This window comes from Notamacropus eugenii, chromosome 1 (assembly GCF_028372415.1).
Source record: "Notamacropus eugenii isolate mMacEug1 chromosome 1, mMacEug1.pri_v2, whole genome shotgun sequence".
In the NCBI taxonomy this organism is placed as follows: Eukaryota; Metazoa; Chordata; class Mammalia; order Diprotodontia; family Macropodidae; genus Notamacropus; species Notamacropus eugenii.
The window spans coordinates 709,079,867-709,105,174 of NC_092872.1; the positions used below are offsets into that span (position 1 = coordinate 709,079,867).

At 34.0% G+C, this 25,308-nt stretch overlaps 1 protein-coding gene across 7 annotated transcripts in view; it reads left to right on the top strand.

Moving 5' to 3' along the window:
• NFAT5 (nuclear factor of activated T cells 5) overlaps nucleotides 1-25,308 on the top strand; it is a 142,453-nt gene that overhangs the window by 86,814 nt on the left and 30,331 nt on the right. For all 7 annotated transcript variants that reach the window (XM_072636444.1, XM_072636450.1, XM_072636446.1 and 4 more), the window contains 5 exons: nucleotides 3,042-3,234; nucleotides 10,554-10,744; nucleotides 13,615-13,787; nucleotides 22,572-22,706; nucleotides 22,860-22,912. In XM_072636444.1, the coding sequence (XP_072492545.1) occupies nucleotides 3,042-3,234; nucleotides 10,554-10,744; nucleotides 13,615-13,787; nucleotides 22,572-22,706; nucleotides 22,860-22,912 (745 nt within the window). The remainder of the gene's footprint in view (nucleotides 1-3,041; nucleotides 3,235-10,553; nucleotides 10,745-13,614; nucleotides 13,788-22,571; nucleotides 22,707-22,859; nucleotides 22,913-25,308) is intronic.

The window sequence follows — 25,308 nt, forward strand, 5'->3', positions numbered from 1 at the left end:
AGTTAGTGGAAATGATGACATTCTAGGATTTTCTTTAATGTGAGATCTTTTAACATTTTATAATTCATGTAATTCTAATATTTTAGAAACCTAATATCCAGACAAGTGCTAAACATGGCTGTGTGATGATTTAAAAAATCAGATAGGAGTCTGGAAGTCCAGTGTATAGAATAGAGATAGGCAAGTAATTTCAAAAAAATTATGCTTAAAATTTCTTCCAATAGTTATAATGATATATGGCATATTTATTAGGCAAAAATAGAAGGACTCATTTAAAAAAAGACTTTGCATTTGGAAATTAGATAATATTTTTTGAAGATAAAAATACTGTGTGTACATTAATATACAACTGCTAGTAAATATTTTGAGTCATTCAAGAACATGTATAATATAGTACCAAGAAGTTAAAATTTAAAATATATAATTAGTCATGCTGAATCATATGATTTCCAAGTTTTGTCAAGTGTTCTGTGAATCTTTAACCTCATTTTTCTTCATCATGCAGTTAACTAGAATTTGGGGTATGATGTCATGAAGAGGTGATGCCTTTTTTGTATGTTTTTTTTTGTGATGAGAATTCTCATGCATAATTTCATAGGAAAATAGATTATGGAGGCAAAGGAGTCAATTCCACTTGAAAATATTTTACTCAAAAACATGCCAAGTTAGTGAATTTTCCTTTTCAGATTGGCATTTAGAAGTTATCCTTGCATACTCTTGCCACATCATCCTTCTTTTTATTTAGATATCATTCCTTAAAAATATTCCAAATTATTTGAATGATTTGAAATAGTAAAATAATTTTGTGTTGTATATTTGGATTTAGACAATTTTAAAGATTTAGGGATTTTAATTTAAATCCCCAGATCAGTTATGGTTACATTGGTATCTTCCTTTCAGCCTTGATTTATCTATTTTATCAGTTAATTCAGCAGATATGCTAAATTAGGGAATATTTTGATGTATCAGAATAGCAAAATTCATTCTAATTACTGGCTTCTCAAAAACTAATTTATCTAAAGAAAGGAAAAATGAAGACATTTCTTTTAAACTAACTGACACACTAATGATTTTTACATTGGGTTTTAATAAAGCAATTTGGAAATATTATTACAGATGGATTTCCTGTGGCTCTAGAATATCTTGATAGAGATTCCATATGTAGTGTTCAGACTGAGTAGTTTGATTCTTAGCCAGGTGAATGAATATAAAAACAAGTTTCACATCACAAGGTCACAGATTCATGCTATTATTTTTAAATTTTATTCTTTTAGAGGTCTTTGAAATGGATATAATGGGCACAATACAGTCCCCCAAGTTATATATACCTCTTTAAAATAAATGGAAATTTCAGTCCTGTTTGTTAATCATAAGAACTTCCCCTTCACTTCTTGCCTTTTCTCTCGTCTGTTTCCCTGGTATCTCTCCCTGTCCAACTTGTCATCCTTCCTCCATTAGTTGCTGTGGCCCTGTGAGAATGTTTCTTCCTCTCTCCACCTTCCTAATATTGCTGGTACAGGATACTTAGCTCCTTTATTGCTGCTACATGCTTTGATTCCTGCCTATCTTCCCAGCAGACTAATGTGTTGGCTAACTGCCTGGCTAGCCATCAGGGCTCCTAGCAGCCTCATTAATTCTGCCTCTTTATTCTCTTTCCTGGAAAAGGGAACAGAGAAACTACTTCATTCTAAGGACTATCTAATCCTCTTTCACCTTTTGGATGCAGGTTATCTCCATTCTTGTTTCTTTTTCCCTCTCGTAATCGGGATTAAACTATTAAAGTCCAAAGTGAATACTTGGTTTACCACGTGGGTCATGGTTTAGGGCTAGATTAGTGATGCCGAGGTCACATAGGGCTGTGAATCTATTTAAAGATTGTTTCTATATATTTGTCTATTTTATGATGTTTAAATGAAAAGGTTATCTCTACAGTGTTGTTTTCTATCACTTTCAAGTGATAGTTTTCCTCTTAGAAATGAGATATTTGTAAAGGGCTTTGCAAAACTTAAAGCACTATGTAACTGCTAGCTGATACGATTACACGTTTGGTATACAGTAATTTGAGCATATTTGGGGTCGAATCAGATTTTGAAGGTAAAACTGGTTGCATATCCACCATTTAAAAATTCTGTTTCTACAAAGAAAATGTGTTCTCAGCTCCAAACCCTCAATTCACAAATAAACTTTTGAAACACAAAGTGTTGGGGGCTCTTTATACTATAAACCCTGATTGTGGAAACCTGTACTTTTAGGTTATTGCTTCTTTGATCAGGAGTCAATTAAACTGATCCCTAAGATAAACACACACTCAAAAACCACACATCTGGAAAAGCTTGCCTTAAGTTTGTCTTTGAGTACAACTGGCAAATGGATATGATTCTTTGCAAAAAATTCACATTAAACACACCAGAAGCCACAAAATGGCATGTGGAAGGTTGTGATACAATTAGGAATTTTCTTTAACATTCACCCGCCCCACCTTTTTTTTTTTTTTTTGCCAATCTGACAAGGAAATAGCACCAATTCAATTTGTAGTACACTTTGAACATGTGTGAAGTGATGTGGAACATATATTAGATGGATTATATACGTATGTTTACAAATATACGGATATAGTTACATGAATAAAATGTTCAAAGTCTACTCCAGAAGGAAAAAAAAAGGAAAACTTTCAATACAGTCTTTGACAGTACTTAAACTAAAGTATGCTTGGATTTATACTAGGGAGAATGATGCTGAAAGCTGTCCCCTTTTCTTCATTCCCTCCCTTCTCACCTCTAAACATATATTCTCTCTTCTACCCAATTATTGATTTTTAAAACGTAATCATATCTGACTTCTGCTGAAAAATCTTAAAATTTTATATGTGGATGCATTTCATATATGGATGTTGTCCTAAGCAATTGCTTATTTTGTTAGTAAGGAAAGCATTTGTTCCAACTTTGACTTGCCCATGTATTCTGTTTTCTTCCTTAATCTCATTTGACCTTCTTGAGTATTCTTTTATGACATTTTGTCAATGTTGTGCTTTGATTTCTCAGAACACTGGAAAATCAGAAAGGAGCTGGAGCAAAGAAGAGTCCTATGTTGTGTGGACAGTATCCTGTTAAAAGTGAGGGAAAGGAATTGAAGATAGTGGTTCAGCCTGAGACCCAGCACAGAGCTAGGTACCTGACGGAGGGCAGCCGCGGTTCAGTGAAAGACAGGACACAGCAGGGGTTTCCTACAGTGAAGGTATTTTATTGGAGCATACACTAAGATGTCGCTGCATGTTTAATCACATAATTTTTTCATTGTTTTTAATCAACGAAAATTCACCTTAAATATTTAAATGCTAACTAGTACCTCTTCATTATTGAATCATCTCCACAAAACTCATGGGAGCATGACTTGCTACTAACAGAAGTTGCCACTAATTGCATGACAGAAGCTCTGTAATCATCTTTCCCATAGTTTTATTAAGAGCTACATTTTAGGAAATGACATTAATAAACTGAAGAGTATCCAGGGGAGAACAAGAATGGTAAAGAGCTTTTAATCTGTACCATATGAGAAACCATTGAAAAAGTTAGAGATATTTAATTTGGAGTAAAGAGAAGATGGGGCATTAGTGAAATAGGGATACAATAAGTTTTCCTTCCAAACTAATTCAATATTTTTGATTTAAATAGTTGATCATTAATTAGTCACTGTTGGATTGAATTGACTTTTAAAAATTTACTTAACAAATTGTTAATTATAATAAGTTTTTGAAAAATGGTCTTGGGAGCCTTAATTTTATTTTTCAGTTTCCTGCTGGTTAATACAATACACAAACTGTCTTAATATAAAGCTTCAGGTTATTCAAGCTGCACACAACTTAGAAAAGAGATCTAAAACAAAAGGAAATTTTTATGGTTCTTTTATATTCCCCTTTCTGAATCTCCGTAGTTCCTTTTCCTGATAAAGAAGAGTTGTCAAGAAGTGATGATGAACTGATATTAAGAAATAAAACTGATTTTTGTTTCATGAAACAAAACTACATTTTTCAATATTGATAAATGTCTTAAATTGAATTGTCAGTTATGTTCACAAATAAAAAGGAAGAGCAGAGATGATGATAAATTTTTAAGAGTGAATCTTAATGTGGATTTATTTGTTGATCTTACTGGTAGCACACAGGAGTAGATAAAGGGAGGGTAACTCTACTTCATTAGATAAGCTTCATTTGATTGGGTTAACCTTTAACTTGCTGTCCCTTTGGCCCAGTATTTTAAAGACCTACTACCTCTTTTAATCAGTGCAGCACAAGACTAATCGTAGTCATTTAAATAAAACTTCTAGATAACTTCCATATTTTCAGTCATATTGAAAAATTAAAAAATTGATCAATAAAGAGCAGTTTTTCCTTGATGCAAGATGGAGGAGATGACAAACCTGGCTTCTAGAATTTGAAAATTGGAAGGAATTTTGATGAATATCAAATCCAGTCCATGCCTGAAAGAATTCCCACTATGCAATATGTTGTCATCTGTCCTCTGCTAGAAGACCTACAGTGAAGGGGAGTTGACTGCTTCCCAAGGCAGCCTATTTCATTTGGGGGATGTTCTAATTGTTAAGAGGTTTTCCCTCATATCAAACCTAAATTTGCCCTTTTTAACTTCTACTTGGTATACCTAGGTCTACACTTCAGAGATAAAAAGGGCAAATCTAATCTCTCTCACACTTTACACCATTGCATATAGTTGAAGACGGCTTATTATGTTCCTCATATAATCCCCTTGTCTTCCCAAATAGTCTCTTTTCCCAGTCAGATATTTCCAATTTTGTTAGCCATTCATCACGTGGCATGAACTAGAGGCCCTTCATCACCCTTACTGCCTTTTTCTGGACAATCTAGTTTATCAGTATGAATTAACTTGCATTTATTAAGCACTTACTATGTGTCAGACACCGTTAAGTACTGGGGATACCAAAAAAAAAAAAAGCAAAAATTTACTAAAATGTAATGATTAGAACTGGGCTTAATATGATATGCGTGATACAACCAGAACAAAGCACAGCAAGATTGTGGCATCTTTATTTTTAGAGGCCATGCCTCTTGTAACCCAAGATTACATCTTGGATTCCATATCACAAAATTTGCTCATATGTTGAGCAAAGAGTCAACTGACTCTTAATCATATTGAGTTTGCAATCTACTGAAAACTTTCAGATCTTTTATTAGGCAAAGTGCTCCCTCACCATATCCCTCTTACCTTAAATTAATTTTTTATTATTATGAACTTGACAAACATTTCCATATACAAAGAATAGAAAAAGAAGAATGTATATGAAAATGCAAATATCCATTATGTTACAGCTTTAAAAAAAGAACGTAACAAACTCAACACATCAGTTTGAAAGCCATTCTGCGTATGTCTCTGAAATCCTCCTGTTCACTCTCCTGCATTTTCAAAGTGTTTCGTTGGTACTCTTTTCTTTGGCATCACTATTGCGAACTACCTTTTCCCTCAAGAAGTCTCCCATCATGATAGAAGTCTTCCTTCTCATACATTCACATGGTCTAAACCAATTCACACATTGATCACATACAGAAATGTGTGTCTCATTCTATGTCATGAATCTGTCATTTCTTTCTAAGCATCCTTTATCATTAGGGCTTTGGAAATCACGGTTGGTCATGGCATTGATTAGGATTCTTAAGTCTTTTAGAGTTGTTCCTTTTTACGATGTTACTGTACAAATTGCTCTGGTTCAGTTTATACAAATGTTCCCAGGTTTCCCTGAAACTATTCCTTTTATCATTTCCTATGGCACAATAGTGTTCCATTACATTCATATACTATGATTTGTTTATTCATTTTTTGAATCACAACCACTACAAACATAAAGTGCTGCTATGAATATTTTTGTATATAAGAGTCTTTTCCAGCTCATTCTTTTATGTCTTTCGGATTTATGTCTTTAGTGGTATCACTGGATCAAAAGGTGTATATATTTTAGTGACTTTTTGGGTATTGTTCTGAATTGCTTTTCAGAAGGACTGGACCAATTCCCAGCTCCACTGACGGTTCATTAGTGTTTCTGTTTTCCCATAGCCCATCCAGTTGTCATTTTCTTTTTCAATTTAATGAGAATGAAGTAGAGTCTCAAAATTGCTTTTAATGTGCATTTCTCTTATTAGTAATTTGGAACTTTTTTCATGTGATTGTTAATAGATTGCCTCTCTTCTTTCCAGAACTGCCTTTTCATATCGTTTTAACCATTTATCCATGGGAAATGTCTCTTGTTCTTATGTGTTTGAATCAGTTCCCTATATAACTTGGATATAAGACCTTTAGTAAAGAAATTAGCTGCAAAGATGTTTTCCTAGTCTTCTATTTGTGAAGTTAATTTATTTAACCAATGTATGAGATTATTAAATTTCATTTTATTAGATTAATCTTGATGATCTAACCCAGGGTGGGGAACCTGTGGCCTTGAGGCCATGTGTGGCCCTTTAGTTTCTTGGGTACAGCTTTTTGACTGAGTCCAAGTTTTACAGAACAGATCCTTTTATTAAAGAGATTTGTTCTGTGAAGTTTAGATTCAGACAAAGGGCTACTTGAGGACCTAGAAGGCCATACGTGGCCTTGAGGCCGCAGTGCCCCACTCCTAACCTGTCAGTATTAAATCCTGATTGTCATCTAGTGTGTTATTCCCTCCCAGTTTTATGGTATTTTCAAATATGGTAAATATACATTCTCTATCTATGTCTTTATTCATGTCTGATAAAAATTCTAAATGATGAAACACAAATATTTTGAGTATCTTCACTACAGTGAGCTCTACCAAAATGATATCAAATCACTTGTTGAATCTAGCCATTCATCCAGTTCCAAGTCCATTACTTATACTATTGCCTCACCCACACCTCTCCTTTGTACAAGAATAGCATGGTATTTTATCAAACACTTTGCTAAATCAGGATAAACTATAAAGCATTCCTTTGATCTGCTGGTTTAGAAGCTCTTTCAAAAAAGTTAATTTTGTCTGCCAGAACCTTTTCTTGCTGAAGACATCCTGATTCTTTGTGATCACCATTTCTTTTTCTAAACGTTCCCTGACCACCTCTTTAATAATACACTCTATAATTTTCCCAGGAGTCAAATTCCAGTTCACTGTCCTATACTTTACAGACTATTCTTTTCCCTTTAAAAAACAATCAAGACATTTCCCCCTTCTGTAGAGCTCTGGACTCTTTTCCAGTTATGCACATTTTTTTCAGATATCTTTAATGACTCAACAGTCAAGTCCTCCGGTTCTTTCAGTGCTTGAAGATGTCCTTCATGTGGACAATATGACTTGAATTCATCAAAAGCAGCCACATGGATATTCTCCTTACTTATTTTGGCTGTCATCTCCTTATTAGCCATTTTTGTTCTGTCTTTTTTAGTTTGCCTTGGCATAACAAAGGGAAGGAAAAGGAAATTAAGCGTCTTGTTCATCTTTCTGGTCAATTTCCACCATCCCATCCACTCTAAATGTCAGTTTTCTCTCTTCTTCAGCCCTTTTATTTTTCCTTGTGTGTTTTTAAAATAAGATCACAGGCATGCAGCCATTTTGTTGCCATTGCCTTTCTTTCCCAGCACTCCTGACACGATTCAGAAGTACTCTGCTGTGTTTTTTTTAAAAAAATTCATCCTTTGTTAACCCACCCTTTCCTCCCTCTTCTGTATATGTTAAAAATTTAAGTTGATCAGTTAGTTCTTGGACTCTTCAAGGGAATTTCTGATTTTCTTGCATCTTTGAATTACTTCCCTTGTGTTCTAACAGTTTCATTCTTGAGAATTTCCCCTCTCTCCTGGGCTGACTTCTCCGCGCCATTCCATCCCCAGTTTTAGTATATGGGGTCCTATCTATTTTTTCTTTGACTCCTTTGAAAGCTGTACTGCCAAAATCTAGAGTGCCTATTAATGATAATTAGATCCATAAAACTTTTTTCCCTTATTAGTTTCTCTACCTTCTGAAGGAGTAAATTATCATTAAGATAAGTTAGTTTCTCTGTTTTTGGCAGAGGAAAAAGCTCCAGCAGATGTCTGGATAGTTGAAGTTCACCGTCATCAGTATATCATGTTATTTTTAGAATCTTGTATGCCAGTCTGTTTCTCAAACTCCTCATCTCTTTTCATCTTTCTGTCCAGGTGATCTCTAACAGTGATGTTGAATTCAACTAGAAATCAGTGCAGCTAACCTATATATAAGGACACCTGCAGGCCACTCGTTGACTTAGAAAACCACATATTGACATCTATATCCTATTATATTTCTATTTGTTAAATATTTCCCCAATTACATTTTAATTTGGTTCAGGTCACACTTGGGATTGTGTTCCACAGGCAGTATATTTGACATCTCTGTTCTATAGTATATTATTAGTGTCAAAATGACTTCAATTTCCCTCTCCATTGAATGTCACCAAAATATTTTCCACTATACTTTAGACTCTTGACATCCTCAAATAAAGATGACTTCTTAATATATGATGTTTTCCCTCTGTCTTTTATCTATCCTTTTCCTTTTGAACAAGATATGTCTCATCTCAGTTAATTTCCCCGATCTCTTTGCACCATTGTTTTGTTTGTAGCCTAAACTTCGGGTACTTGTATAGTAATGTTTCAGGCCCTGGATTTTACTACTAGTTTTTTTCTTATATCTTCTCTCAACTGAATTTTTTTTTATATTGTAACTATTCTCTATGGCTTTAGCTTGGTGAAGATAGACAGTTTTTTCTCCTTCCCTCAATATTTTCAGTTTGGAGCTTTTAAAATTAGATTCATAATAGTCCACACAAAGACAGTATTACAGACATTTGTTAGGTGTTTTCCATACCTGACCAAGACCCTGCCATTTCTATATCTTAAGCCATGATTCAGGAATTCAAAAACATTCTAAGTAAGACAACATTTTTGCTAGCTCTTTTTTTAGTCCAAGCACAACAGAAAATTAAACAGAGGTTGAAATGGACCATAACCATATACTTTTTTGTTTTGACTTCTATGTTAAACAAAATGTAGATTTGCATCATGTTTTTTATAAGAGGATTAAAACATGTGGAGAAATAAAATTATCTAAACTTTGTACTATATTTCACCATATAATTATTGCAGATTTTATGCCAACTTTGTTTCTAAAAAAGTGGAGTGCGACCATCATGTCAAGTTTTTTTTTTAATTGTGCTGATATTAACTTAAAAATCATATCATTTATTACTAAACTGTCTTTAGTGCAAGATTAGGATGCATGGATTACTTATGAATATATGTTAAAATTGGGAACATGCAAGTCTTACCATTTCACATGACTTATTCATGGTAGCTTCACCTGTCTGCCCGCTCCCCTTGTGCCTACAGCTCTTCATTGGGTTGAATGACAATTACTAGTAGTACTGTAGTGCTCCTAACAAACCATGCAGGTCAGCTTTCACAAATGTACTGACAATGAGTGTATGCTGAGAATTCTAGGCTTGTGAGATAGATGCATATCCATGGGCCACTGATTAATACATTGCTGCTCTGTTTGTCTTTTAAATGGTGTGACAAATAGAATTAGACCATGCCACAATGGTGCAATGAAAGGTTATAAACCAATTTTTGGATTTGGGGATGGAGGAAGGAACAGGGTGCAACAATTATATGGTGGCAACACGATTATGTGGTGAAATACAGTGCTTGACATTAGTTGTTGTTTTTAGAATCTTGACTTTGTACTTTAGAAGTATTATTGAGAAATAAGAGGAAAGCCATGGAAATGATTAAAGCTTTGGAAAATAGGGTCTATGAGATTAAGCAGTCAGATTTTCTTTGAATGAATGCTTTGACCTAAAGAACCTCTCACCCTTCCTCATTACTTACATAGCCACGTTGGTTAAGAAACAAATCCATAAAGACTAAATGCATTAAAAATTGCATGAATGCTGTTCTTTATGAAAGAAGATGATGCCACCATAGAATGTGTTTTGATCTTTCCTTTACTAACACTTCTTGTGATTGCTTTTATGAAACAGTTGTCCAGGATTATAATAAATAACATTTTTTTGGTCAGTGACTAGATTTTTGCTGTAAATCTAATTGGCTCTTATGGACCTTAATGAACTGATGCTAATTATTATGTTATAATGTGATAAGATGTTTTCATTTTATTTTTATACTCATAAATTATACTTCAGCTTCTAAAAGCCAAACATAAATGAAATTTAATTATTCTATTAGTATTAATACTAATATTTTTATTTTAATAAAATATATAATATTAATTATAATTATTTTATGTTTTTATATAATATTTTTTTCTTTTAGTATAAGATAATATATCAATATCTTATGATTTAAATAGGACTTTGTTTTTGAGTTGGAACATTTTTTTCTTTCGAGAAATTGTTTTAATCTCTTAATTTTTACTTTTTGAAAATTTGGTGATTTCATTATTACCTTGAATCTCAGTTACATACTTTATTTTTTCAAAACTATTTCATTTTGCAGTTTAATTATTGAAGGTCAATTAACTTTCTTTTTTCTACTATTTGATTCTAGCTGGAAGGACACAACGAGCCTGTAGTGTTACAAGTATTTGTGGGTAATGACTCTGGTCGAGTGAAACCTCATGGGTTTTATCAGGCCTGCAGAGTAACTGGTAGAAATACAACTCCTTGCAAAGAAGTTGATATTGAAGGCACTACAGTTATAGAAGTTGGCCTTGACCCTAGCAACAACATGACACTGGCGTAAGTAATAAGAATTTTTTTCCTTCTTTATAATCATTTGGGTAGTGGAATAGGAAAAATGTTAATTTTTGGCCTTTTGGAATTTTTGAAACGTGATTTTAAGCATTTTATTGTATTGCTTTATTTACTTTATTTACAAATGTAAAGTAGCAAAAGTAATATAGATTGTAATAGATTAAAGTCATCAACCTTTCCTTATGTAACTTTCTATTGGATTTTAAAATATCATACTTTATGCTTGCTTGCTAGGTTTTATGCCTAACCTCTATATTCTATTTTATTTGAAACATAACACATTGAAAATATTCAAAACATTTTTCTGTATTAGGCATATTTAAAAAAAAAAAGACAAGAAAATAAAAGGAGAAAACTGTGTTTCAGTTTGCACTAAGAGTTCATCAGTTCTCTCTCTAGAGGATAATATTTTTTTATTATAAATCCTTTGGAATTGTCTTAGACCAGTTGTATTGATCAGAGTAGTTAAGTCTTTCACAGTTGATCATCATGACAACGTTGCTTTTACTGTGCACAGTGATGTTTCATTTCTTCTCACTTCACTTGGCATCAGTTTATATAGGTTTTGCCATATTTTTCTGAAACTACCCCCCTTGTTATTTCCCACAGCACAGACAGTAGTCTATCATAATCATCTATTATAGCTTCTTTAGCCATTCCCCCAACTGATGAACATCCTGTAGATTTCTAATCCTTTACCACCACAAAAAGAACTTTTACAAGTATTTTTGTACATACAGGTCATTTTCCTTTTTCTTTTGTCTCTTTGGCATGCAGATCTAGTAGCATTATTGCTGAGTTGAAGGGTATGCATAATTTTATAGCCTTTTGGGTCTAGTTCCAAACTGTTCTCCTGAATGACTAGACCAGTTCACTACTCTACCACTAGTTCATTAACATACTTATTTTTCCTTCTGATAGGTGCAAAATGATACCTTCAAATTGTTTTAATTTGCCTTTCTCTAATCAGTAGGAATTTAGAACATTTTTAATGTAACTAGTAATACCTTTGATTTTTTCTTCTGAAAACTACCTTTTTAATCCTTCGATTTTTAATCCTTTTAATTTAATCCTTTAAATTATCAGTTGCTCTTATTTTTATAACTTTGACTCAGTTTTATACTCAGTATGTATTTGAGAAATGAGGCCTTTATTAGAGAAACTTGTTATAAAATTTTAAAATATTACTTTATTGTCCATAGTACCTTTTAGCAAAACATAGTTTCCCTGATTATGTCTTTTAGTTAGGTCTATTTTTGCTTTTGTTTTGTCTGAGGTCATGATTGCTACCCTTGCCTTTTTTAAATTTATCTGAAGTATTTTAGATTTTGTTCCTAACTCTTTATTTTAATTCTGTGCATGTCTTTCTGTTTCAAATGTGTCTCTTGTAAACAGAGTATTGTTGGATTCTGGTTTGTAATCCATTTTGCTCTCCTCTTCCATTTTATGAGTGAGCTCATCCTATTCACTTTCACAGTTATGATTAGTATCTATATTTTTCCCTTTATCCCATTTTCACTTTTCTTCTTGTTCTCTTTTTATCCTGTCACTCCTCAAGAGTCTATTTTGCTTCTAACCACTGCCTCCCTTAATCTGTCCTCCATTTTATCACTCCTCCCCCTTTCTCTTATCTTTTTCCCTTTCTATTTCCCTATTGAATAAGTTACATTTTTACACACAACTGGGGGTAGAGGGAGAGAGAGAGATAAAACTCTGTGTGTGTTTATACACACACACACACACACACACACACACACACACACACACACATATACACACTTCCCTCTGAACCAATTTCAATGAGAGTGAACTTCAAACATTTCCCACTCCCCTTCCTCCATTTTCCTCTCCACAGTAAAAGCTCTTCTTTGTACACCTCTTTTATATGAGAAAATTTTTTCCCATTCTACCTCTACCTTCTCCCTTTTCCCAGTGCATCCTCTTTTCTCACCCCTTCATTTTTTTTGGAGATCATTGCAACATATCGACTTATTTCCATACCTTCTGTCAACCTTCTTTTAACTGCTCTAATACCGATAAAGTTCTTAGCTGTTACATGTATGATCTTTCCATATAGGAATGTAAACATTTTAACAGCATTATGATTAATTTTTCATATTTACCTTTCTCTTGAATCTTATGTTTGAATATCAAGTTTTCTATTCAGTTCTGATCTTTCTCTGGGCACAAAGTACAGTGAGGATGCATAGAATTTCTGATAAAACACTCGGTCATTTTCATAATACCCTTATGATTTTTTAAAAATAAAAAATATAGCAGGCTCACTAGCTCAGCTTATAAGAATTAAATACAAAATGAGATGCCAAGTTATACTGTGAAAAAGTTTTAAAGGAGAAATCTTTTTCCTAAATCAATATTGATATTCTGGCTTTAAAATGGTGTTTTGTATTTTGCATTCTTTCCATTTATTGTTTCCTCTGTTAATAATGATGGTATGCAGAAGCAAGTATAAAGAACTAAAAAATAACACAAAATCATTGTTTGAGATAACTCATGTTTCTGTAACAATATAAAATTAATTACCAAGTCCTTTTCTTTACAAATAAACATTAAAGAACTTAGAGTTATTTGGTTACTTTGTAGACATTAATTTTGGCTTTGTGTATTTTATAATTTTTTTATATAAAAAGAAATCTTACTATGTATAATTCTATTCATTCTCTTCCTGCTAAAGAGATGTAGTTAGTAGCCCATTGTCTCAAACAAGACTGCTATTCTATATTCAGGTTTGATTTTTAATATGGAAATTTGTAAGTGTGAATTTATGGAAATTATTTTCATTGGGTGCCACATACCAGTAAATATAAATAATGCCATCTTTTTCTCTTCCTTAGGGTGGACTGTGTAGGGATTTTGAAACTCAGAAATGCAGATGTTGAAGCTAGAATAGGAATTGCTGGTTCCAAGAAAAAAAGCACTCGGGCCAGATTGGTTTTTCGAGTTAACATCACACGGAAAGATGGCTCAACTTTAACACTACAAACACCCTCCTCTCCAATTCTGTGTAGTAAGTGGCTATATTATATATACTATATACAGCTATCTCTATAGTATGTAAATATAAAGATATTCTATACCTGGGAACACTGGTTTTTATTTTTATTGCATTCTAACTGAATCACAGAGTCGCATAACTAAGTTGCAAGTGATTGAATTCTAGCTTTAAAATTATACAAATGTTCAAGGCTTCTAAAAACTGTAGCTAAATTTTCTTAGAATAAAGTAAAAGTAAATGTTCTGCATAAAATGAGGAAACATCCATTTTTACTGATTACTTATCCCTGTCATATGCTACATCATTAGTTAATTTTATTAGATGAGACGCTATAAAACTAATTTTTTTTCTAGGCTCTTCATTTCATTGTGAATTGCAGTAGCTACACTTACTGGTATTTTCACTGTTTTTCCCACTTCAGGAAATGTATACCACACTATAGAGAAGTCATTAACAATCCCTCTGACTTCTCAGTTCCTCTAAAGGGATCCTTTGTTTTTGAAAGATTAATCAGGCAATTTCACAGCAATAGTTTGTCAGTTTGGGAAGTTGTTTTTCCTTTTTGGTCACACTGTCCTTTGACTTCCTTGAAATTGACCCTGATTCATGTAGTGATCCTTTAACCATTGAACATCCTCAAACCAGCAACTACCCCAATATCTGTCATTGAAGTTCACTTAATAAGAGTTAAAATGTTTGCATATTCCCAAAGGGTAATATTCTCCATTCTTCCAAATAACAGAATTAGCAAATAAAAACAATGAAACACACAAAACCCAGCACTCATGTGACAGACAGCTAATTAGAAACGGACTATCCAAGTCAAACTGTATTCATCTGGTCAAGGTTGGACATTAAGAGTCAGCCTAACATCATTAGAAATATACAACATGACCATAAACATTGTTGTCATAAAATGAAGCCATATCAAAATTATTCCTTGTGCCAAGTAAGTTGCACATCACTGTAGCTTTCATGAATTTAGTAAGGATTCAGATTAATGAAGGTATTTCTCTAGGTATATCCCATACAAAATTTTTTATTTTATATTTGCAAATCTAAGATATAGCATATAGACTTTTTTCTGATTATCTTATTTTTAAAACTCAATCCTATCTTTTTTTCTTAAAAAAAGATTATCAAAAAATTGCACATATGTGTGTGTGTATATATAAAAATACTTCTGGAAAGAAAAACTGCCAGAACTATAATTACATTTTAAAACATAGTGGTCATACCTATAGAAGTTTCTCATTTGTAGTAGTTGTAAAAATAAATAATAAAAGCCTAATGACATTTCTCTATAGAAGATGTGTTTCATATTGTCATTTTACTGAATTTTTACCTAATTATACCTTTTCAACTACATAGATTTTTAAAATACATGTTACTTAAAAATTTGTAAATATATAACTATTTTGTTTTATTATTGTGAGAGAAACACAGAATTTTAGAATTGTAAATGATCTCAGAGAGTGAAGTTCAGACATGACTATATCTTTTCCAGGGTCACAAAATAAGTAGAAGAACCTAGAGTTTTCCAACTACTTGATCACTATTCTTTCCACTATTCCATATTATCTTTCAGTATTTTGATTTTTTTTGCTTATAATGTTAATATGTATGAACAGGCTGAGGAATTAGTTATTGTTCATCCAGACTGGAATATAAAACAGGTATGACATTTAGTAGTAAGTTAAGTTTTCTCTTGGATTCAGATGAATATAAAGGCAAGATTTTGTGTGAATGAAACTGGTTAAGGGAGAGTAAATGAAGGCTATAGAAAGAAAATACCTGATTCCTGAACATTTTGGAATTTAGTATTTAGTATTTGGTATTTAGTATTTAAATCTAAATTTTAAGTTTCGATTATGAATGGAGAAATAAAAGAATTTATTAAGCATCAACTGTGTGTCAGGCATTGAGCCAAGTACTGGGAATATAACTACAAACATGAGAGTGTCTGCCTTCAAGGAGCTTATATTCCAATAGAGGAAGATAACACACCTAAGAGGAGTGTAGCTCCTAGTGTTAGTTCTGGTCTGGGAAGTGGATAGAATGGTACATGGAACCATCGGACAGCTAAATGACATGTTCCCAATGTTAGGGAACAGAAGGACAAGGCTGCATGTCAGGGCAGATAGCAAACAGGTGGATAGAATGGGATGTGAACCAATCAGTATGATGTTATTTAGTATTTACTATATACTAGGCACGGTGCTAAGCACTAGAGAGATTTTTAAAGGCAAGACAAAAGCAGCTGTCACCCTCAAAGAGTCAAAATTCTAATGAGGTGATACAATGGATAGAGTATTGTTCCTGTTATCAGGAAGACCTGGGTTCAAATCCAACCTTAGACACTTACTGGCTATGCTACTCTGGGCAAGTCACTTTAAACTTTATCTGCCTCAGATTCCTCAACTGTAAAATAGGAGCAATAATAGTACCCACCTTCTAAGGTTGTTGATAGAATCAAATGAGATGATATTTGTAAAGCAGTTAGCACAGGACTTTGAAGATAAGAAGCCATGAATTGTCTAATGATTATAGTTTTTTTTAAGCGTATTAAATATTCATAATTTTATTCTGTCTTTAATTAGAGAGTTTTTCTTCTGAATGATTGAATGCAAACGACAGCACTTCAGATCTTTATTGCTCAACATTCTACCTGTTCCATACCTGTTTAGAAGGAATTGGTTTATTTTTAATCAGATTAGTTAATACTTCTAAAGAGTTTCAAGAAACACTTTAAGATCAGTTTATCCATTAGTCAGACCTTTGAGAACTTAATGATATTCGGTAATAGTTTTCAAAAGGGCATTATCTTCTCCAGTTTCACCAAAAGAAGTACACAATTCACAGAACCTTTAGCGGTACTGCCCTAATGCAGTTGTTTTTTAGTGGGTACAATGGCATAAAGACAATCAGAAAGGTGTAATATTTACAACAAGGAACTTAAGCTTGGAGAAAAATATCATAGATGTAGATGCACCTAATGAAACATAAACCAAAGCACAGGTGACATTTTATTATCTAAAAATGTTTGTATTAATATGTTCTTTATGGAATATGTTTTACATGAATGCAGCATTTTTGAGAAGGGTGATAAAATACAATGAGAGTGAGGAGGAAGTAGGCAGGGTTGGGTTAGAAGTGGACAGGAAGATGGAGGGAAACAGGAAGATGGGAGGGAGGCAGTGAGGAAATGAGGGCCGAAGGTGAGGAAAGCAGAAGGGAGGGGGAGGAAACAGGCATTTGATGTTCCATCTAAAACCATTTGTCCTTTGGAAAGAAGGCATGTTGCCAGTATTTTTGCTGCTACTTATGGCAGTTTTAAAAATTTCTGCCCTTTGGTGATGGCTCAGAGCCTTTCTGATCTTTTAAGCAGGATTATAAGTGACTTATCACTTCAAGGGAAATGAAAGGATCTTTCCTTTTTATTTTTCATGCTTGGAATTCCCCAGAGTATTTGTATGTGTTTAAATATCACTTTTAGTTATCCTATAATATTACTAGAAAATTATGAAATGATTTATTAAGCATATTACAGGTGCTTAATAAAAACTTGTCGATTGATTCATTGCATTTATATCCTCATTACTTAGCACAGTATCTAACACATAGTAGGTGCTTAATAAATGCTTGTTGATTGATTGATCTTATATGCAGCCCAAACCAGATTAAAATGTCATTGGGAAATATGTCACAAAGTAAATGCAAATACAATAAAATGCAAATAATATTAATATGTAGCTTCCTGATTCAGTATGCAGTTTACAAGGATCCTTGTGTACAGGTTAGAAGCCTCCATTTCTATTTGACTCCACTACTATAGTGGATAGAGAGCTGACCTTGACACCCTATGAAGATTCTGTGACCCAAGGCAAGTTCCTTGACCTCTCACTCCTCTGAGCAACTCTGTAAGATTTTAACATGCTGAGCAAGTACTGACTTGTATTGGTAGATAGTGTTCTTATGGGAGGTCCTTAGGCCGATGAAATCAGAGGTCTGGTCCAAGAATATTAAATAGTACTTTCCCCACCTATAACCACTCTTCCTACCTTTCTTTCCTTGGGTTACACTGTATCTTGCTCGTATCTTTTTTTATTGTTATTGTTATTGTACTGTTGCCTAGAAATGTCTGAAAATGTGTCTTTCTCCCAGAATGAAGCATACTGGTTTGACTTGATTATATCTGACACTTTACTCTAAAAATCCCTTAACTTCTCATGTTTATAAAAAGGAGACAAAGCTCAGAAATTAAGTCAGTTCTCTCTGATTAAGTTTTGATACATAAGCAGTATATGTCATGATTAATTAAGATGTAACATAACCTAAGAGAATCATGATGAATTTTGCTCCATTCAGCCAGACAGATTAGAAAAGCTTCAGTTACCCATGTATTAATATTTTTCCACTAAAATTTTTCTGCCAAATATTTATTTTATAGGGTAGTTATTGTAATACTGTCATGTTGAAAGTAATGAATTATTAAACCAAGTGTTTAACTTTTGATTTCTGTTTATTTCACTGAATTTGTACAATCTTGTATACTTATTTCTCAAGCAGAAAGGTTTAGCAATTCATTTTTCAGTCCCCAGAAGTTTTTAGTATTTTTTTTGTTGGAAAGTTTTAACTTCTTAGTAAGAATTATTAAGAATTCTTTGGAATCGATCAAAGAAAATGGATATTTGAAGGTTGTTTACATAACAACAAAGTGATAGTATTTTTAAATTTCATTTTACTTTTTAGTGTAGTCACTTTCCCCCTCTACTGGTTTATGAATTGAAATCTATGTAATTGATAACCAAATGATAGAGTCTGTTAGATCTGTTCAGTTCAGAACTGTTCCTTTTGGATACCATTAAGCTTAAGCAGACCAGAGCTTTCCGTAGCTCACAAGCTGTATTATTTCTGAATAGTCACAGCCCAGTTCTTTGTGCGTAGTAAATGTAAACATGAAGGCTTACTGTGCCCTCTGAAGGGCCTCATTCGGTGGCCTTTTGCTTTCAGAGCGTTAGAGGAAAAGATAATGAGATAGGAAAGAAAAGATAATGGGGGAAGTTTTAGTGTCATTAGTGAAGTGGAATTTTACATAAGATTTAAAAGTGGGGGAAGGGAAGAGTTCATTTACTTCACCGTTAATCAAACCTGTTCGTATGGGTTTACACCTCTCCTTTTGATTTTCCTCTTAAAATATTTGCCTTTGTTTCTTGAACGTGCACACCTTTCTAAAACCAGTCTAGGGATCCAAAAGTATCTGCTGCTCAAATGAACCTGAAACTTACGTGATGATCTAGTCATCCCTGTCTTTGGGTATGTTTTGACCAGTATTTCAGTATATGCAGTACATACAGATGTATTTGTCCACAGCTCCTTACTTGCACACAGAAATCATTTAAAGTGTCTCAGTGATAATTTTAATATTTAGTTAGGATAACTATTGAATTGTGTAAATGTATTATATTAGTAAATGTATTATAGCAAAGATAAAATTAAGTAGACTACAAGCCATTTTCATGAAAGTAAATACTCTATAAATGTAGATCATGATCTTTCATTAGTATACAATTTACTGAGTTACTGTGGCCAAAAAATTCACTCCCTAGTGATTACCTGAGAGGTGATAAGAATCTTATTTATACCATTTCTTTCTGGGCATGTAAGAAAAGCCTTCCTAGGCTGATTGGATTTGCCAAAGTTTTACTTCACAGTCATAGCTGAACCCAAGATCACAAGTGGAAGAAAATTAAGTATGCATCAATAAATAACAAGAAAATATAGAAACTCATTTGTTTTATACTAAAAATGTGGTAAAAATGTAATGAGAATTTGTGATAATAGGTGAAGACTATGCTAATTTTCCCTTTACAATAAAAAGGTTTGCTAAACACATCAATGTTTTAAGAAGAACCCTTTTATTGTTATTGTTGGTAATAATTCTAATTATTAATATATTATATATCATCATATATAATATTCTAATATATTATCACCAATATTAATGATATTAATGACAGTATAAAATAATAAATAATACTATTTATTGTTATTATTAATGATAATAATATTAAGAAGAACCCTGAGTACTTTTAAGAAGTTTTGAAGTATTTACTTATAAAGGAATTATGTTATCTGCAAATTATTATCAGTTCATTAACTATAGGTACTTAAGTGTCTCTGTTTCCAGCACATGGCTAACTTCAGTAGGGATCGCTTTTATTCTTGAAAATAGCAAACTTATATTTTTATTTTTGCCCACTGCGTCTTCATGGTGAGAGGCCAAGTAGTGTTTTGTATTCTAGGCTTGCCTCTGGGTGAGGAAGATCTTGATTCCAAGGCCTCTGTTGATTAACCTTTCAGAGGTTCCTTCCAACTCTCCCTTCCACTCCTCTAGGGCTATGAGTTATTAGCAGTATTGTTGATCTATATCTGCAGAGAGAGTTGTCTCATGTGGAGTTCTCAATACCAAAATAATCACAGATCAAGACTAAAGAGAATTTTCCTGGAGGACTCAGGAAACCAGTTCTTATGCTTTTCAACTAGGCAATAAGCATTTTTGCCAGGCACTGTGCTGATGGATGGGATACAAAAAGAGGACTTTTTCTGCCTTCAGGGAACTTACAGTCTGATAGAGGAGACAACATGCAAATAAATATATACAAAGCAAGGTATATGTAGGATGAATATGAAAAACTAACAGAGAGAAGGCACCAGAACTTTGACAGGATTTTAGTTGGAACTTAGAGGAAGCCTGGAAGTTCTTAGGCAGAGTTGAGGATGAAGAGAATTGCATCAGTCCTCTACTCGGTAAATTGCTCTGACTCCCTGTCATCTCCAGCATCATCTAATACAAAAATGCTCTGTTTTGGCATTCAGAACCCTTTATAATCCAGCGAGCCCTCTCTTACAGTCTTCTTAGACCTTACACCTCCACCATGATACTCTGTGATCCAGTGGTACTGGCCTCCTGAATGGCTGTTTCACAAGCAAGACAGTCCATCTCTCAGTGCTGGGCATTTTCTCTGAATCTGTCCCATGCCTAGAATTCTCTCCCTCCTCACCTCTGGCTTCTGCCTTCCCTGGCTTCCTTCAAGTCCCAGTTAAAGCCCTGCCTTCTCCAGAAGCCTTCCCTAACCCCTCTTAATAATAGCATCTTCCCTCCATTAATTATTTCCTCATTTTTCAGTACATAATTTGTGAGTTATATATCCCTGTTTTTGTGAACCCCCTTGAGGGCAGGGACTGTCTTGTTTTCCTTTGTTTCCCTGGCATATAGCAGAGCACACTGTCGGGCACAGAGTTGGTGCTTAATAAATACTTACTGACTCATCTGAATTTCCCCAGTTCTTTCACCCCTTTTTAGTCCCCCAGTTCTGCAACTTAGGTGTCATTGCTGACTCCTCTTCCTCACCTCATTTATCGAATCAGTTGCCCAGTTTCATGAATTCTGCCTCCACAACATCTCAGGTGTGTCACCTCTCTACTCTCACAGCCACTGTCCTAGTTCAGACCTTTACTATGTCTTGTCTAGACTGTTCTAATAGTCTTCTGCTTGGTATCCCTGCCTCCCTTCTCTCCTCTCTCCCTCAAGTTTAATATTAATGAAACGCCAATCTGACAGTAAACTAAAGGGAGGCAGTAGTAGCATAGGGGCTAGAGCAGTGGACTTGGAGTTCAGAAGACTTGAATTTGAAACCTCTTCAGATGCATACTAGCTGTGTGATCCTGGGTGTGTCACTTAATCATGATTATAATAGTCAACATTTATATAACAGCTACTGTATGCCAGGAACTGTGTTTAGTATTTTAACATTGTTATTTCATTTGATCCTTACAACAACACTGGGCGAGAGGTGCTGTTATCTCCATTTTATGGGTGAGAAAACTGAGGCACATAGAGATTAAGTGACTTGGCCAGGATCACACATCTGGTATCTGAGGTTTGAACTCAGGTCTTCCTGAGTTCAGATACAATGTTCTATCTGTTGTACCATCTAGCTGCCCCAAGTCACTTAATTTCTCTAAGGCTCAGTTCTTTATCTGTAAAATGGTAAGGACAGCACTTACCTCACAGGATTGTTGTGAGAATCAAATGAGATCATGTATTACTATTGTTTTATTACTGGGTTCCGGTGGCTCCCTGTTGCCTCGAGGATAAAATATTAACTCTTATTTTGGCATTTAAAGTCCTTTATAGTCTTGGTCCCAACTCAACTTTCTAGACTCAAAAATTCAGCTAAACTGGTGTTATAGGTGGCATTCTGTCTCCCAATTCCATAACTTTGCACTGGCTGTCACCCTGACCTGGAGTGCACTCTGTCCTTCTACCTCTGCCATCCCTGGTTTTTGTGAGAATTCAACCCAAGCACCACCCCTACATGAAACCATTCCCCATCCTCCTAGACCTAGTTCTTCCCCCATCCCACTAAAAACAAACAGAGCCCTCTCCAGCATCCTTTTGTTTACTTTCACTGTGTTATACGTAGGTTGTCTTCCTCATTAAAAGTTAAGTGCCTTGAAGGCTAGGAGCATGTCACTTTTGTCTCTTCACATCTCTTCCTAGATACATAATGAAGACTTGTTGGCTGCCTGAATGGCTGACTTTGAATCTTACTTCTTGTTGCCCGCTTTTCCCTGTGGGCTGATGAAGGTACAAACAAACGCAGGCAACAAGAAGAAGGACATGGACGGACGGTCTAGAGACTGAACCATGGAGAGTCAGTTGTGCTGGCTAGGGTATTGAGGAGGAGAAGTGGTGGTGCTGTTTAATATTTAGTACTTGTTCATTTACAGCTCAGCCAGCAGGAGTACCAGAAATCCTAAAGAAAAGCCTTCACAGTTGTTCAGTAAAAGGAGAGGAAGAAGTCTTTCTGATTGGCAAAAATTTTCTGAAAGGAACTAAAGTTATCTTCCAAGAGAATGTTTCTGGTAAGTAGAAACCATATTAGCTTGAATATGCAGGAGGGAATTCTCACTGAGATTTTTATTATTTATTTAACTTGGGCTTTCATAAGTTCCGTGATTGCTAGAGAATGACATGTTTAATATTTTTTAACACATTTTCCTTTTTATTTCAATCAGATGAAAACTCTTGGAAGTCAGAAGCTGAAATAGACATGGAATTATTTCATCAGGTATTACCCTTAAGTAATTTTATTTTACTATTTATGTGCAATTGATCATTTGGTTATTCACCCAAGGAAAAGTTTTGTTTCTGATCTGTCTTCCTCTGGATTATAAGATACGTTTCTCTTTTGCATGTGTTTGAAATTGTTTCTTTCTCCAGCTTTTCTTTTGCACATAGTTTAAAAATTGTCTTATTCCATTTGTGCTATAAATACAACCAAAGAGGAATACTCTCTTCTGGATTCTAAACAAATTTTCATTAATTCTCTTTTCCTGAGCATAAGTTTACTGCATTCAAAATACAGTGATTACTGTTAATAAAATAATCAACAAGATCTTTACCATTAATTTTTGCTTTGGGGAAGTTGGAAGAGATCGTTAGTATGAAAAAATATTACATTTACAGATGCAAAAACAGTTTGCAATTTTGTTTTATAAAGTTGTCTTATAAGAACCTTTCTAACAAATTAGCATATACAAAGATTAGAAATAATCAAAGAATCCAAGAGAATATTAGAACAGCACCAGGGACTGGGCCTCATAGAAAGGGGCTAAAGTTCCTCCTGAGTCAGGAAGAAGACAGTGTAGAATTGCAGATGGAGAGCTGGTACATGCAGGGATGAGAAAACTGCCCATGTGGATGAGTAGGAGCAAATGAGCGATAGAAGAGTCTCAGAATGACAGTGAACCATAGGACAGCACGTCAGAAGGGAAGTGATCCCAGGAGGTGTCAGCAAACAGAGGCAATGAGGAAGGGATCTGAGGCTAGAGGACAAGCAGCTGCCTTCAGTGCACACATCTCCCTTGATGTTTTTAAACACACACACACACACACACACACACACACACACACACATACACGCACACACACACGCATACACACGCATACACACGCATACATACGCATACATACATACGTACGTACATACCCACATGTATAAATTAGTATATATTTATACTGTTTATTATTCGCATGTTATACCTTCTTTTCCTCCTCCCCCAAGTAAAATGTGAGCTTCTAAAGGGTAGGGACTATATTTTTTATTTGCCTTTAATCTCAAGTGCTGTATGTCTAGCACTGAGCAAAATACCTTACACATAGGAGGCACTGAAAAAATTTTTGTTGGATTAGAGTAATTTAATATTCTTCATTATCCTGTGGTCCCATTAACATGCTACAGAAACCAGAACCAATGCAAATTGTATCATAGTCACCCAAACCTTGTAACATGTCTTAAACAGTAAATGTTTTTTTAAAAAAGAAACTTTGAAATCTAGGGTAGTTTAATTTTTTAAAAACACTATTTTTCCAGGATAGTTATGCCAGCACTGTAGATTAAAGAAGAATAATCATAAAAATAAAACATGTGGTGGAATGGAAAGGAATTATGTCCTTATTTGGTGGCTATGTCCAGAGGTCCTGGGGTTTTTGCAAGCAAGTATGTAAATAGACTAAATCATAACATGATCTTCCACTTGATCCTGTGCTTCTACTGTTAATTTTGAAATTTTATCTTTTTATGAAAGAGATTGTATCCGGATTTTTTCAGATTTTTTGGGGAACTCTTAGGGGATGAAATCATATCTAGGTGTAAGGTATAGTCTTTTTCTATGTGAAAGAAGCCATAGTAGGAAATTTGGGAAAGAGTGTTCAGGAAATATTTTGAAGGAAAAGAAATCCTGGGTGCATGGACAATATAATATCAGAAGAGAAAGTGTACATTTAACAATTAAAAAGAGCACTTGTAAAAATTGTAGGATGTCAGAAAGGAGTCCTTGAAATAGAATTAGCCATCAAGTCACCTTTAGAACACGTGGGAACAAGTAGCTCTTACTCTAGTGTAAAGAATGTTTTGTCAAATAGATATTTTTATGAATGAAGCAAATCAACCCTCCCCCTCATTAGTCTTTAAGTAACTGAATAAGGAAAGGTATTCCAGAAGTTCTGCTTTGTCCACCCAATATAAACTTAGGGTGCTGAATGAAACTCTTCCCCATATGTCAGCTTATCTCTTGTTCTATAAATTTAATTAAACTTTTATCATTTTAGTTGTATTTGACTAATTTCCCCTTTATTTGGCCAAATAGTTTTGAGTTCTCTCCTCACTGAAAGTTGTAATGTGAAGGTTCTTTGAAAGATAACCTTATGGCTTTTATTATAAACAACCAGACTAAATATTTAGTTATAATTTAAAAATACCAACCCCTAATGTTCTAAATCACTTTAACATTAAAATATAATAGAATAATAATAACTTACATATGCATGGTGTGTTGTGATTTAAAAACAGTGTTATTTACCTTATAAAATAATGGGAAAACACCCATTTTTGTCCATTTAACAGTTTCTCCAATAAAAATCATGGTAAACTCTTATGTTTGTGCACTCAATTATATATGAATT